General features: G+C 57.9%; 2 protein-coding genes across 3 annotated transcripts in view; one reads left to right on the top strand and one right to left on the bottom strand.

The window, feature by feature from the left end:
- Positions 1-12,762, bottom strand: part of ACSF2 (acyl-CoA synthetase family member 2) — a 37,103-nt gene that overhangs the window by 3,648 nt on the left and 20,693 nt on the right. Inside the window, exons 2-10 of the mRNA XM_012662560.1 lie at positions 9,402-9,597; positions 8,893-9,021; positions 8,546-8,599; positions 7,898-8,016; positions 7,602-7,767; positions 6,940-7,035; positions 6,653-6,810; positions 6,306-6,397; positions 5,977-6,053 (exon numbers count right to left, since the gene is read on the bottom strand). Of these exons, the coding sequence (XP_012518014.1) occupies positions 5,977-6,053; positions 6,306-6,397; positions 6,653-6,810; positions 6,940-7,035; positions 7,602-7,767; positions 7,898-8,016; positions 8,546-8,599; positions 8,893-9,021; positions 9,402-9,597 (1,087 nt within the window). The remainder of the gene's footprint in view (positions 1-5,976; positions 6,054-6,305; positions 6,398-6,652; positions 6,811-6,939; positions 7,036-7,601; positions 7,768-7,897; positions 8,017-8,545; positions 8,600-8,892; positions 9,022-9,401; positions 9,598-12,762) is intronic.
- On the top strand, positions 1,755-5,775 carry CHAD (chondroadherin). Of its 2 annotated transcripts, none has more exons than XM_012662581.1 (4): positions 1,755-2,614; positions 4,461-4,624; positions 4,897-5,052; positions 5,241-5,767. In XM_012662581.1, exons 1-3 carry the CDS (start codon positions 1,841-1,843, stop codon positions 5,036-5,038), a joined length of 1,080 nt encoding a protein of 359 aa, XP_012518035.1. In that variant the 5' UTR covers positions 1,755-1,840; the 3' UTR covers positions 5,039-5,052; positions 5,241-5,767. The 2 variants fall into 2 exon arrangements, with proteins under 2 accessions (XP_012518035.1, XP_012518027.1); XM_012662573.1 differs by having other exon boundaries at positions 1,795-2,614; positions 4,897-5,042; positions 5,241-5,775.

Below are 12,762 nucleotides of genomic sequence, written 5' to 3'. Positions count from 1 at the left end.
TCAGGCCAAACATCCCCCCCGCCCCGCTTTCAAGCCAAAGTCCCCATAAACTTGATGAGAAAGCCAGCCTGCCTTGGCCCAGCTGGGAGTGGCACAGACACACCCCACCCTCCTCCAAAACCCGGGACAAGTGCCTGGCCTTGGGGTAGGTGCCCCTCAAGCTCTGGAGAATTTCCTGTGAATTTATTTCCATCAAAATAAAGATACAGCCAAAGCAGGGGTTTAAAAAGCCAGTGGCACAACCTCCCCCCCTTCCTTGCACTTCCAGTGGTTGGAACATCCTGCACAACAGAAAAACCAGAACCAGCCTTGGAGGAGCCTAAAGACCAGCAGGGAATGTTCTAGACCAAGTATGACCCCTATTCCAGAGGCCAGGGGCGAGAGGGGTTTGGGAGAAGGGCCAGCCCTGGAGACCAGGCCCCCACACCTGGGTACTGCGTGAGGGGAGAGGGGCTATCTACCCTGTGTTCCAGGTCCCCTCCAGCCAGCAAAGACACCGGACCTTTCTCCATTCCCCTGCCCCTACAGAACGTCCCCTGATGCAGCAGAGCTGGCATGGCTCTGGCACAGCTGGGGTTCGGTTCAACCTGGGTTCTGGTTTCTCCCCCCACACCCCGGACAGACAATACCCTGTGCCAGGCAGCCTGGAGCTCACCCTCCGGCCTGGGCTGTGACCCTGCCTGCTCACCAGCCCCTTTCCACAGGAATCCGGACATCGTGGCTGGCGAATGGGCACTCAGAAATCTGGCCGCTGGGGCGGGGCTGCCCACAGAACCTAGAGTCTGGCAGCCTGTGCTGTCCAGGGCTTGTCCCTTGACCTGGCCCCCTAGTCCTGGCCCCCCTTACCCGTCCTCACAGTCCTGGGGTGACTGTCCAAGGGTGGCCTCTGCCAAGTACACCTTGGCGCCACTCGGCCGCCACCCTGAGACCCCTCAGGGGTGGGTCCTGACCACTGGGGTTGGGGATGAGGGGATGGGGATATTTTGGGGAGATTAGGGAGGGGGTCATGGTGCGACTGTGCTTGTTCAGTCGCCTGTGGCCTCCAGGTGCGTTTGCCATTCCTGCGGACCACTCCCCGCCCACTTCCCACTCTCCTGCTTAGCCTTCGGCCATGGAAAAAGGGGATGGGGTGCAGGGGACAGAAACGCAAGCCCAGGGCTGGGGAGAGCGGCCAAAGGTTGAGCCCAAGGGTGGGGACGGAGGCTTGGCTTGGGAGTGTCTAGCCAGGAGGGGGAGCCCGACGCCACAGCGGCTCGCACGCTCGGCCGGCGCGGTACAAGAGCCCCATTAAAGCGCCGCCAGCTGGCGGACCGCGGCGAGACGCGCGTCCGGCCGTCCAGTCCCGCTTCCTCCCGCCGCGGCCAGGGCACCTGGCCGAAGGGGGGCGGGATGCGTGGAGGCTCAAACTTGAGCAAACAAATAAGTTCAGGGAACGCCTCCCTCTCTCCCTCTCCCGTGTATATGCGGGGCTCCAGACACACCCATTGCCGCCCCCCCGCCCCCCAAGGAAAGCCTGAGGAAAGGCGGTGGGGAGAGGAGCCGCATCTGAGAGCCCGGAGCAAAGGGCGGGGTCGGGGGCCACGGCCCCAGGTCCCCACGCACGGTCGCCAGCTGGGGGAAAGGCTCCCGCCCCCTGCCCCTTCGAGGGCGGGAGCGCATCTCTGGACGCGAGGGAGTTAAGCCCGGTGGCCTCGATGCTCCACGTAGGAGTTGGCTCAGGCCGCCGGCTGTGGTCAGGGCCACCGTATAAATAGGGCAGGAGACCCGAGCTCCCAGGACTTGCCGCTGCCCGCGCCCCGCCGCCGTCGCTGCCCCCAGCCCCGGCCCCGGCGTCCCGGCCATGGCCCGCCCAATGCTCTTGCTCAGCCTCGGCCTCCTGGCCGGCCTGCTGCCGGCGCTGGCCGCCTGCCCCCAGAACTGCCACTGCCACGGCGACCTGCAGCATGTCATCTGCGACAAGGTGGGGCTGCAGAAGATCCCCAAGGTGTCAGAGAAGACCAAGCTGCTCAACCTACAGCGCAACAACTTCCCGGTGCTGGCTGCCAACTCGTTTCGCGCCATGCCGAACCTCGTGTCGCTGCACCTGCAACACTGCCAAATCCGCGAGGTGGCTGCTGGCGCCTTCCGCGGCCTCAAACAGCTCATCTACCTGTACCTGTCCCACAACGATATCCGCGTGCTGCGGCCCGGTGCCTTCGACGACCTTACCGAACTCACCTACCTCTACCTGGACCACAACAAGGTGACTGAGCTGCCCCGGGGGCTGCTGTCCCCGCTGGTCAACCTCTTCATCTTGCAGCTCAACAACAACAAGATCCGTGAGCTGCGCTCAGGCGCCTTCCAGGGCGCCAAGGACCTGCGCTGGCTCTACCTATCGGAAAACACACTCAGTTCACTGCAGCCCGGGGCCCTGGACGACGTGGAGAACCTGGCCAAGTTCCACGTGGACAGGAACCAGCTGTCCAGCTACCCCTCTGCTGCTCTGAACAAGCTGAGGGTGGTGGAGGAGCTGAAGCTGTCCCACAACCCCCTGAAAAGCATCCCTGACAATGCCTTCCAGTCCTTTGGCAGATACCTGGAGACCCTCTGGCTGGACAACACCAACCTGGAGAAGGTGAGCTCCTAGGTGGTAGCTCTGCCCTGGCTCCTTCTTCCCTCCCCAGAGACCCCAGGAGCCAGGGCCACAGCTGGCACCATCCCCTACCCCCAGATTCCCTGTCCCTCTGGCTATCTGCAAGGTGAGGAGCTTTGACACCTTGTCACATCCCCACCCTAATCCCTGCTAGTTTCAGCCACTACCCTTTTAGGATGCCTACTTATAAAAGAAGTGGGGCTGCCTTGGCCCCACAAATAGCCCCCTAGGAGGCATCTCCAGTGCTCCCAAACCCCCCACTGTGAGCAGCAGCCACCTCTTCCTGTTGCGCCTTCCGCCCCTCCTCTGCTGTTTTTCCCCGTCTCCGGTAAACCTACCACCCCATAAAGGAAGGTTTGTTTATTGAGGAGCCTTCCAGAGGCGCTGAGCAAATCAGGCCCACAAAGAGACCCTGTTCGTGGTGGGGGCTGTGCGTGTATGCGAAGGTAGAGGGGGGCCTGGGGAGTGAGCGGGGAGCAAATATCTGAGGAAGACCTCCTCCATGCCCCATGGGTGGACAGCCCCGCCTGGTCCACATACACACGCAAGTCATCCCATCCTCAGGTCCATTTTAACTGAGTAGGGAGGTCAAGGATGGGGACCCAGGGCTCCCCCAGGCTGCAGGCATGGTGCCCGTGGGTCCATGGGGGGCAAAGGCAGGAGCAACAAGGCCCCAGTTATCTCCCCACAGGGAGGACTGGCTGTCACCTCACTGTACCCCAGATTGCTGACTGCCCTTTGCCTGCCCTGGTCACCAGACCCCTCTCCTGTGTGCATCCTCACTCAGTCCTTTCTCCCCTGGGATGCTGATGTCTGGCCAGGTAGGGCTACTTTGGATCGGAGTGGAATCCCTTCCTTGGGACTGGAAAATCACTCCGGTGTATTATCCTCTTGGGGCTTCGGCCAAGAGGTTTGGGTGGGGACGAGGGTTACAGGGATTTCAGCCAGGAGGTGTGAGTAGAGGACAGTTTGGTTACTAGAGAACTTCTCTCCCCAACCTGGGCCACAGGAGAGGGTGCAGGCATGGAGATGTGGGCAGAATCCTACCTGGGCAGCAGCCAACCTTTATCTGAGTGCATGGAGCCTGTCTAGCCAGCTCTTCTTCAGCCCCAGCCCCTCCCCAGCTGAAATCAGATTCCCCTGTGGCCCACCAGTGCCAGAGTGGTCTTCCAGCGGGCAGCAGAGCAGAGAATCAGGGGCTGATTTGGGGCAGAGGAGGCCAGACAGAAACTGTGGCGTCTGGGCCAAGATGTGGGCACCAATAGAACATTTCCTCTGGAGCCATCCAACCTGGCCAAAGTCTCCACCAAGATGGCTCCACAAATAGCGTCTGGCAGGCAGTAAGGGAGCAGTGAGGACAGAGCTGGGGGAAGTCCCAGGACCCTGGGGCTGTGGGGAGTCCGGGCCCACTGCCCACTCCACCAAACACGGACTGGGTTCACTGTGTACCAGTTGGCTGTGGGACCAAACTCTGGCTGTCTCAGCAGGCCCAGTGTTTGTGCAGGAAGTGTGGTGCCAGCGATGCCAGTGGCTGAGGGCCTGGGTGTGGTCCTGTGGCCACTGTTTATGCGCCAGTGTGACCCTGGGCAAAGGACTGAACTTTTTCCACTTTCCCATCTGCATATTGGAAATAACACCACCTATCTCAAAAGGGGTTGTGTGGATTAGATCATCTGAGACCACTTGGTCATACCGCTTTGAAAACTGGGAAACTCCTCAAGATGCCACTGCTCATGTCCAGGAAGGACCCTGCACCTCCAAGGTGATTGAGTTGGGAGAGGCTGGACACTAGGGCTCGGGTGCTCATTCATGCCACCTTGCTCCCCAGTTCTCAGATGGTGCCTTCCTGGGTGTGACCACGCTGAAACATGTCCATCTGGAGAACAACCGTTTGAACCAGTTGCCCTCCAACTTCCCCTTTGACAACCTGGAGACCCTTACTCTCACCAACAACCCCTGGAAGTGTACTTGCCAGCTCCGGGGCCTTCGGCGGTAAGAATGCCCCTATGTCACCCCCAGAGCCCGCCCTCACAGATGCAGTGGAGACACACTGGCCCTGCCCTAAGACATCCTGGGCATACATCCTAGATCTGCTACCTAATAGGCGTGGGACTCTGGAAGTGTCAGTTTCCCCATTTGTAAAATGAAGATGACAGCTCCAGACTATCCTGGGGCCAGGTCACTTCTGACCCCATAGCTCACTGTCCCTTGCCCCAGCACTCCCACATCTCTTTCCCAACCCCAGCAACTCTCTGTCTCTTTAGGTGGCTGGAAGCCAAGGCCTCCCGCCCAGATGCCACCTGTGCCTCCCCTGCCAAGTTCAAGGGCCAGCACATCCGTGACACAGACGCCTTCCGCAGCTGCAAGTTCCCCACCAAGAGGTCCAAGAAAGCCGGCCGCCATTAAGCAGGTGGGGCCAGGTGGACAGGTCCCCCATTCCCTCTCTGGAGATTCCAGCAAGTGAGCTGGTATCTCCCGGGATGCCCACTTCCCCTGGAGGGGCAGGCAGGACTGGGCCCCCCTCTAAGGGAGGAAAGGATACTCCACCGTCTCTCCAACCATCATCTGGGATGTTGGGGTCCTGACATCGATCCTTGCCTCACTGCAGGTCCTGACCCAGCCAGTCCTGGTGACTGGCCTCTGCCTTCTGCCGGAGAGACTACTGACCTTCCCACCTCCACCGCCACCTTCTCCCCACAGCCTCTGCTGATGCACAGAGCTGCCTGTACCTAGACACGTCCTGGCAGTGGGCCTCAGGCACTCCCCCACCAACCAGCTCCACCCGACGGTGTCCTGGGAAGGACACAGAGCCCCTCCCCAGCCATCATGCCTCCCCGGCTCCTCTCAGAGAAGCTGTTGCCGAGACCATCAAGTCCATTGGAACCAGAATGGAGTGGTCATCAGGATGGCCACCCTTCCAGAATTGTCCTTCCGCTGCTCCTCTTTCCCTGCCATGTGAAAACAAACATCAATCTTTGCCCAGCGTTTGCTTCCAAAAAGGGTCATAAGCCCATACCCCAACTTTGCCACCCCCACCTGCCAGGACGTTCTAGCAGGACACCGGTGCTTTGCTGTCCATCCCCTCCTGCTGCATTTCTCCCCGGAATTTCTATAAATATAAATGTATGTATGTATGATATTTACTGTGCTGCCACCTGTCTCCCTGACTTGCCAGGTGCTGATGAGGTCAGACCGTCTTTTCTCACATCTGCTTCTGGAAGGAGGGCTGGCTGAGAGGATCTCCCTTGGAGATCTGGCCTGGGCTTGTCCCCGTGCCTGTCAGTCTGTCCACACCCCAGGCCTGGTCTGCCCTCTGCCCACAGCCCTGCCCAGCCACCACTCACCACCAGCTCCTTCATATTCATCTTGTTGATGATGGCTCGGCTCAGCTCTGGGGGTACAGGGGACCCAGCGATCACACCTGAATCAGAGAAAGGGCTGACGCAGCTCTCCAACCCCAGCGGAGCCCGTCCACCTACAGCTCATTCCTCTCCCCTGGCCCCTGAGCCTTTGCTACACCTGGCAGCTGGCCTTGGGCTGGTGTCCAGGGACAATGGGGATTTGCCTCCCTCCCACCCATGTTTCTATAGTGCCCTTTCTGCCCCCTAAATAAAAGTCTGGGTGCATATCTAGCTCACCCAGCTTCCTTGGGGGGGAAGCAGCCCCATCCCACCTCCATGTACAGACGAGATGTCATAACTGGAGAAGTCTGGCTGGTTCAGAATGTCCACAAACATGGTGGGGGTGCCGTAGAGAATGGTGCCTCTGTAGGGGGGTGGTTCTCAAAATTAGGCTTGGAAGTAGAAGAGAACTCCCTCTTTTCACCCACCCCGCCAAGAACCTACAGCAAGGGCCAAGGCTGAAGCTGTGGGGAACAGGCAAGAGAAGCTCTTGAGGCAGGAACTGGTCCCCTGCTACCCACATCCCCAAGTCTGCTGGCTGGGGGGAGGCATCAGGGCACAGGGGTGAGGAATAGGAGGGTGTCACGAGCCCGAGGGTAGCCTGTCCACCGATGCCCACCTCTCTCTGCTGATGGCCTCCAGCGCCTTCTTGCCATTGAAGATCGGAGAGGACAAGATGAGGGTGGCACCGTGCATAATACACACCATTGTTCCCCCCACGGAACCCAGGCAGTGGTACAGGGGGCTGGGCAGGATCACCCGCGCCTCCTCTGGAGTCTGGAGATGGAGACAGGAGGCTGGGTCTATCATGGAGCCAGAAGCCCCAGAAGCTAGTTCCTCTAGCTGCAACGGGGTCCCAGCAAGTCCCCTCCCTGCAGCCTTGCCCTGAGCCCAGCACCGCCTCACCTTCAGATGCAGTCTCAGGCGCTCCCCTATCATGTTGGCATTGTTGACAATGTTGTAGTGGGAGAGGGTGGCCCCCTTGGGGCTGCCTGTTGTCCCCTGACAAGACAAGCAGGTGACAGCTTGGCCTCCCTTCTCCCCACCTCCTTCCCACCCTGCACCACTGCCTGGAAGAGCACTGGACTTGGAGTCAGAAACCAGGACTGTTGTCCCGGATCCACCTGTCCATTCTGTATATAGGCAAAAAGTCCACCACTGGCCAGGTGTCAGGGTCCAGAAATGCAGAAGATAAAGTGTCTGTCCTCATGCCCACAATGTGGCTCAGAGGACTCTGCTGCCCTCAAGCTGCGTGGGCTTGGGCAAATTCCCTCTCTGGGCCTTGGATTCCCCACTGGCTAAATGAGGGACAGGTTCCACCTGCTCGGACCCGTGGTGGCTCAGTGAATCTGCCATTGTACTGGGAGTGAGAGGCTGGGGTGGGGGGCATGTAACAAGGACACCAGTTGCTGGCGTTTTCTGGGGCAGAGAGGACAGCTGTTGGCCGGTCTCAGCAGAGAGTGCCTGTTCTCCTGACCTCCTCTGCTGTCTCTCATTCCTGTGGATGGGGCACAGGGGCAGGGGTCATGTGTCAGCCTGGGCTTGATGCTTGGAGACCTCTGCCCTACCGAGGTGAACTGGATGTTGATGGGGTCATGGCAGGACAGGAACTGCTGGGTGTACCGGAGCCGGTCCAGATGCTGCTCTGTGCTGCCCGCCGCCACCACTTCATCCAGGAGCAGGGTACCCGGCAAAGGGGCATCCACTGAGATGACTGTGGTCAGATCTGGAAGCCTGGGGATGGGAGAACGGTGAGGGGCTAAGGAAGGGTGCAGGGAGACGCCAGCCCGGTCCCTGAGGTTGGGTAGGGGGTGAGGGAGTCAGGCGTGCTACATGCTGCACCCCCAACCCAGGATACACTCACCTCTGACTCTTCAAGGCCCCTGGCTGGGCATTCTCCAGCTCTGGACAGATCTGCTTCAGGATGTCGTAGTACTGCTGGGTCTTGAATTGCTTGGGGAACACGAGGGCTTTGCAGCCCACCTGTGAAAGGGGAGGCCCCCCACCTGCAGTCAGCAGGAAGCCCCAGACTGGCGCTGTGGGGGAGTCCTTGCTCATCAGTTGTTTTCTCTCACATGCATGCACCACTACCCCGACACAGGCATGCACCACCCTCTTACACACACACGCCTCCCACACACACAGGCAGCGCACTCCAAGACAAATACATACACGTACCAGCCCCAAGCATACATGCAGCACACCATGAGACACATATACATCACATACCAGGATACAAACACATACACACCACACACACACACACACACACACACACACACGACTGCCCTGACTCACACGTGTCATGCCAATACTCACGCCAGCTTTGTGACTGACCAACCACTCTCTTAGTGGAGTTGAGACCTCCTTCCAACCACACACAGCCTAAGGAAGGACACTCTGCACGTCACCCACCCTGCATGCTTTCCCTCACCCCTGTCAGCCTCTGTGACAACTGGAAGGCCCTGGTGTCAGGCCCCAGTTGGGCCCCTCCCCGAGGAACGTGTCCTACCTTCCTGAGGACATACTCCAGTTCCATAGCCTGGTAGGCTGGGTTCACAGACACCTGGTGGAAACAGTAAGGGTATGTATGACGGCATACCACACCCTCTCTGATCCACGGTGGCTCAGTGAATCTGCCGCGGTCCCCCCTGCAGCCTGGATACCCTCAGGAGGCACAGGGATAGCACTCTACATCCCCCTACCCCTAAAGGCCTCCTCGGTCGACCTCAGGAGAAAGCACTACCTGGTCTGAAACCAGCCAGGCACTGGTTTGGTTCTGGGGCCAAGGGGCTGAGGGGCTGAGGGGCTTCCTGGAATGACATCCCCTCCAGCTGTGCCCAGCAAGCCCCTCCTTACCAGGATGATGCCCGCCTGGGCGGTGGCCAACTGCATGAGCACCCATGCATAAGAGTTGGGGCCCCACATGGCCAGCCGGTCACCCTTGCAGAGGCCAATGCTCAGGAGGCCAGAAGCAGCTTTGTCCACCTGGTATAAACAGATGGGCACAAGGGGTGAGACGGGGGCAAGCAGGAAGGGGCCATGATGCCCACCCTCAGTGTGTAGCTCAGGGGTTCACATCAGAATCACTGGGAGCAAAGGCACAGGCAGATTCCCAGGCCTCGGTGGGTGTGCAGAGGAGCCCGGAATACACACGGTTAATACGTGTCCCAGGAGCTGCTGACGCAGGAGGCATCCAGGCCACCTCTGCCTCAGTCTGGTCCCCTTGTCCTGCCACCCCCTTGGGGCTCTCAGGCAGCCCCAGCACACTGCCCCTTAGCCAGGTGCCTGCGTTCCTGACTCCGCCCAGCCAGTGCAGCCTGGGGACTCACACCTGCCCACTTTGAGGGTTGAACGTCAGGACCCACCTCCTCCTTGAGCTGAGCAAAGGTCAACCTGATGTTTTCGTGGAGGACCACCAAGGCCTGTTGGTCTGGGACGCTCTGTGCTGTGGCATCCAGGCACCGGCCCACAGTCTTGTTGCCAAGACGAATCTTGGTGCAGCCCCGAATGTAGCTGAGGCCACCGATGGGCAGTGGGGAGGTGCGATCCACCTCTCTGGAACTGCAGGGAGAGGAGCTATGGGCTGCACTGTACCAGGTGGGCCTCCCTGGAACAGAGGGCGTGGCACACCCAGCTGGACCTAGAATGCTGACAACGTTTTGCAGACTGCTAGGCTTTCTCCAGATCCTCTTGCTAGCCTAGAATCCCCCCTCCCCTCCCGGCCTCAAGCCTAGCCCCAAGGCAATAGGACAGGGCAAGCTTACCCCAAGCTGGGGGCAAGGGGCCCTCCCTCACCCTCCACCCCTGCCTCTTAGAGAATAAAGAGGTCACTGGGGTCCTTCCCGAGGAACCAATAAAGCCATGCCTGGACCCAGAGTCAAGGTCTTAGGTTTCTGGGCTCCTTGGTGGGCCAGCTTCTCTCCTCCGGGCTTGAAGGTCAAAGACAGAATAGGAAAGGGATTTGAGAGGGCACATGGAGGCGCTAGGAGAGGCAGCTGGAAGGCTCCTGTTCTTCCACAGGCTGCCAGGTGCCAAGTGCCAGGTGCCTTGGGAATGGTGAAGTGCTCTCTGGTCCACAGGCATTTAACCATCCGCCCGTGCATGTACTGACCATTCATTCATCCATTCATTCGAAACGCTCATTGAGCACTCATATGTGCCAAAGTGCTAGGACTAGAGACAGAATCAGCCACAGTCCTTCTCCTAAGGAGCTCACTGTCCCTGGGGGTGGGGGTGGGGGATTCGATATATCAGCTCCCTGTTGGTGGGGACAGCCTGGCAAAGCAGGAAATGGCAGCCACCAGGCAGATGATGGGGTGAACCCTGCCCCCCAACCCCGTTGCATCAGAGGCAGAGGCTCAGGATCTCAGGATCTGCCACCCACCCCGGGCACAGTTGGCCCTGTTATGAATCTCTTGCCGTCTGTCCCATCTGAGCTGGGTTAGGGCAGCCCCTCTTAGACCTGGGCCCTGGGGCCACTCACACTATGGCCTCTTCAGCCCTGCAGAGTAATTAGCTAAAATTCATTCCTCCAACAAATACTTAGGAAACACACGCCGCACACTAAGCCCAGTGCTAAAAAATGAACAAAATCAAATACAGTCCCCGTTCTTGCAGAGCTGAGAGTCTGGTGGGAAAGAGGGAGAGTGCAATCAAACTTAGTAATGATGAATGCATGTTTATAAAACTGAAATATGGAAGGGACCATGGTCCTATAAGCACCTGTAAAAGGGAATCTGGAGTTCAAGGACAGCTCCCTTAAGGAAGATTTGTCTAAGCTGAGAGCTGAAGGTTGAGGAAGTATTAACTAGCAGAGAAGGTGGAGGAGAGCATTTCCAGCAGAGGAAATCTTGTGCAAAGGCCCTGTGGCTAGCACAGAGAGCAAGAGGGACTGATGTGAGAGGTGAGCAGGGCCAGACCACACAGGCCTTTACCATAGAAGGGACTGACCTGCTGACGGACTCGGATGGGGTGGGGGGTGACTGGAACGTGAACCCAGCTGAAACCACAGCATCCGTATCTGGGAACGCAGAGCCCAGCAGAATGAGATGGGCCCAGAAACTCCAGGTCCTGGATTAGGGGATTTCTCTACCCACGGGCCCAAGTGGACCCACATCATTAACGATTTAAAGAGGGACGGACGGATGTTAATACCAGTCCATGTTTATGGACTGATCCCTCCCACCTCCCTCCATCCTCCAGGGGCATCAGAAGGAAGTTTCTCAACCAGTGTCACTCCCCACTCCAGGTGACAGCTTTTTAAGATGTGGTCCATGGATAGCTGCATCAGAATTATCTCAGAAGCTTACAAAGAATACAAACTCCTGGGCCCCGCCAATGCCTGCTCATTCAGAACCTCTGGGGATTAGACCAGGGCAACCTGGATTGTTAAGACTCCCACGTGATCCTGATGTGGAAGTGGGTCAGGATTCCATGGACCACACTTTGACAGCAACCCTCCTGGCAATCCAAGCCACCCCAACCTGCCTTTGACTCATTTAATCAAGCAAGCTTTAGTGAGCACCTACTATGTGCCACCCTGTACCAGGTGCTAGGTATATAAAGAGGGATAAGACACTGGTGCTGGCCCTCTAACTGGTCACAGTGTGGTAGGAGAAGGAAGGGATATAAACAAATCATTTCGACTCATGGATAAAGACTACTGAGCAAGGAAGGGAACAAAAGGAAGATAATCTACTCTCCCCTAGGGGTACACGGGACAGATTTGTGTTTCTTCCTCCCACACCCCCCACTTTCAACAACTACCAACCTGAGTTCTACCTGCTTCTCCCCCTGTAATTTCACCCAATTCCACATGTCCCTGCAGTCTGTGGACTCTCAGGGCCACTCACTGCTGAGACTTGCCAAGCGGTCCTCTTCCCATCTTCATCCTGCTGAAGGGAAACCCTGCATGTCTCCCCAAACCTCCACACCCTCCCAGCCAGAGTGGGCCTCCAAGGGGGTGGTCCTCAGCCCAGCTGGCCCCTGGAAATTCTATGTGGAGTCCAGCCAGAGATTGCCTAGCACACACCCCGTGACAGCCTAGAAGGCCTGGAAGCTGGGGCACCTTCTTTGATGGGAACAGAATTTGAGGCCTGTTTACACTCTCGCCTAGGTCTGGGTGGGAGCTCAGCAACTGCGACCTAGGGCTGGCAAGTGAGGACACACAGTCCTAAGCAGGCCATGTGACACTTGGTCTTCCCAGGGGCCTTTTTTTGTTTTTGTTTTAAATAATAAATGCTTTTAGTACACTTTTCTTTTCTTTCTTTCTTTCTTTTTCTTCTTCTTTCCTTCCTTCCTTCCTTCCTTCCTTTCTTTCTTTCCTTTCTTTCTTTTGAAAAGGGGTCTTCCTATGTTGCTCAGGCCAGTCTTGAACTCCTGGACTCATGCAATCCACCCACCTCAGCCTCCAGAGTAGCTGGGATTATGGGTGAGCATCACCACACCTGGCTTTTTTAGTAAAGTGTTAGCATTAACGGAATAACTGAGCCACTCCACCCACCCCGGGCACAGTTGGCCCTGTTATGAATCTCTTGCATTAAGGTGGGACGTTTGTTACAATTAGTGAACCAACATGGACACATTACCATCGACTAGAGTCAGTAGTTTCCATTAAGGTTACTCATTGCGTTGTGCTATTCTACGGGTTTTATCAGGAGGGCGCAGCCTCCAAGGTGATGCAGCTCCTCCCCCTCCCAAGTCACCCCTTTGCTCCGTCTCAGCAGG

Source organism: Propithecus coquereli, unplaced genomic scaffold, assembly GCF_000956105.1.
Source record: "Propithecus coquereli isolate 6110/MARCELLA unplaced genomic scaffold, Pcoq_1.0 Scaffold119, whole genome shotgun sequence".
NCBI lineage: Eukaryota > Metazoa > Chordata > Mammalia > Primates > Indriidae > Propithecus > Propithecus coquereli.
The sequence above is the reverse complement of the archived record's forward strand: the minus strand, read 5'-3'. Positions and strand labels throughout refer to the sequence as shown.

What these genes read in the sequence shown, in the direction of transcription:
- CHAD (XM_012662573.1), top strand. Translation starts at nt 1,841, where the DNA reads ATGGCCCGCCCAATGCTCTTGCTCAGCCTCGGCCTCCTGGCCGGCCTG. An exon ending in ACAACACCAACCTGGAGAAG is followed by an intron (nt 2,615 to 4,460) that starts GTGAGCTCCTAG and finishes CTTGCTCCCCAG; the next exon opens with TTCTCAGATGGTGCCTTCCT. An exon ending in CAGCTCCGGGGCCTTCGGCG is followed by an intron (nt 4,625 to 4,896) that starts GTAAGAATGCCC and finishes CTGTCTCTTTAG; the next exon opens with GTGGCTGGAAGCCAAGGCCT.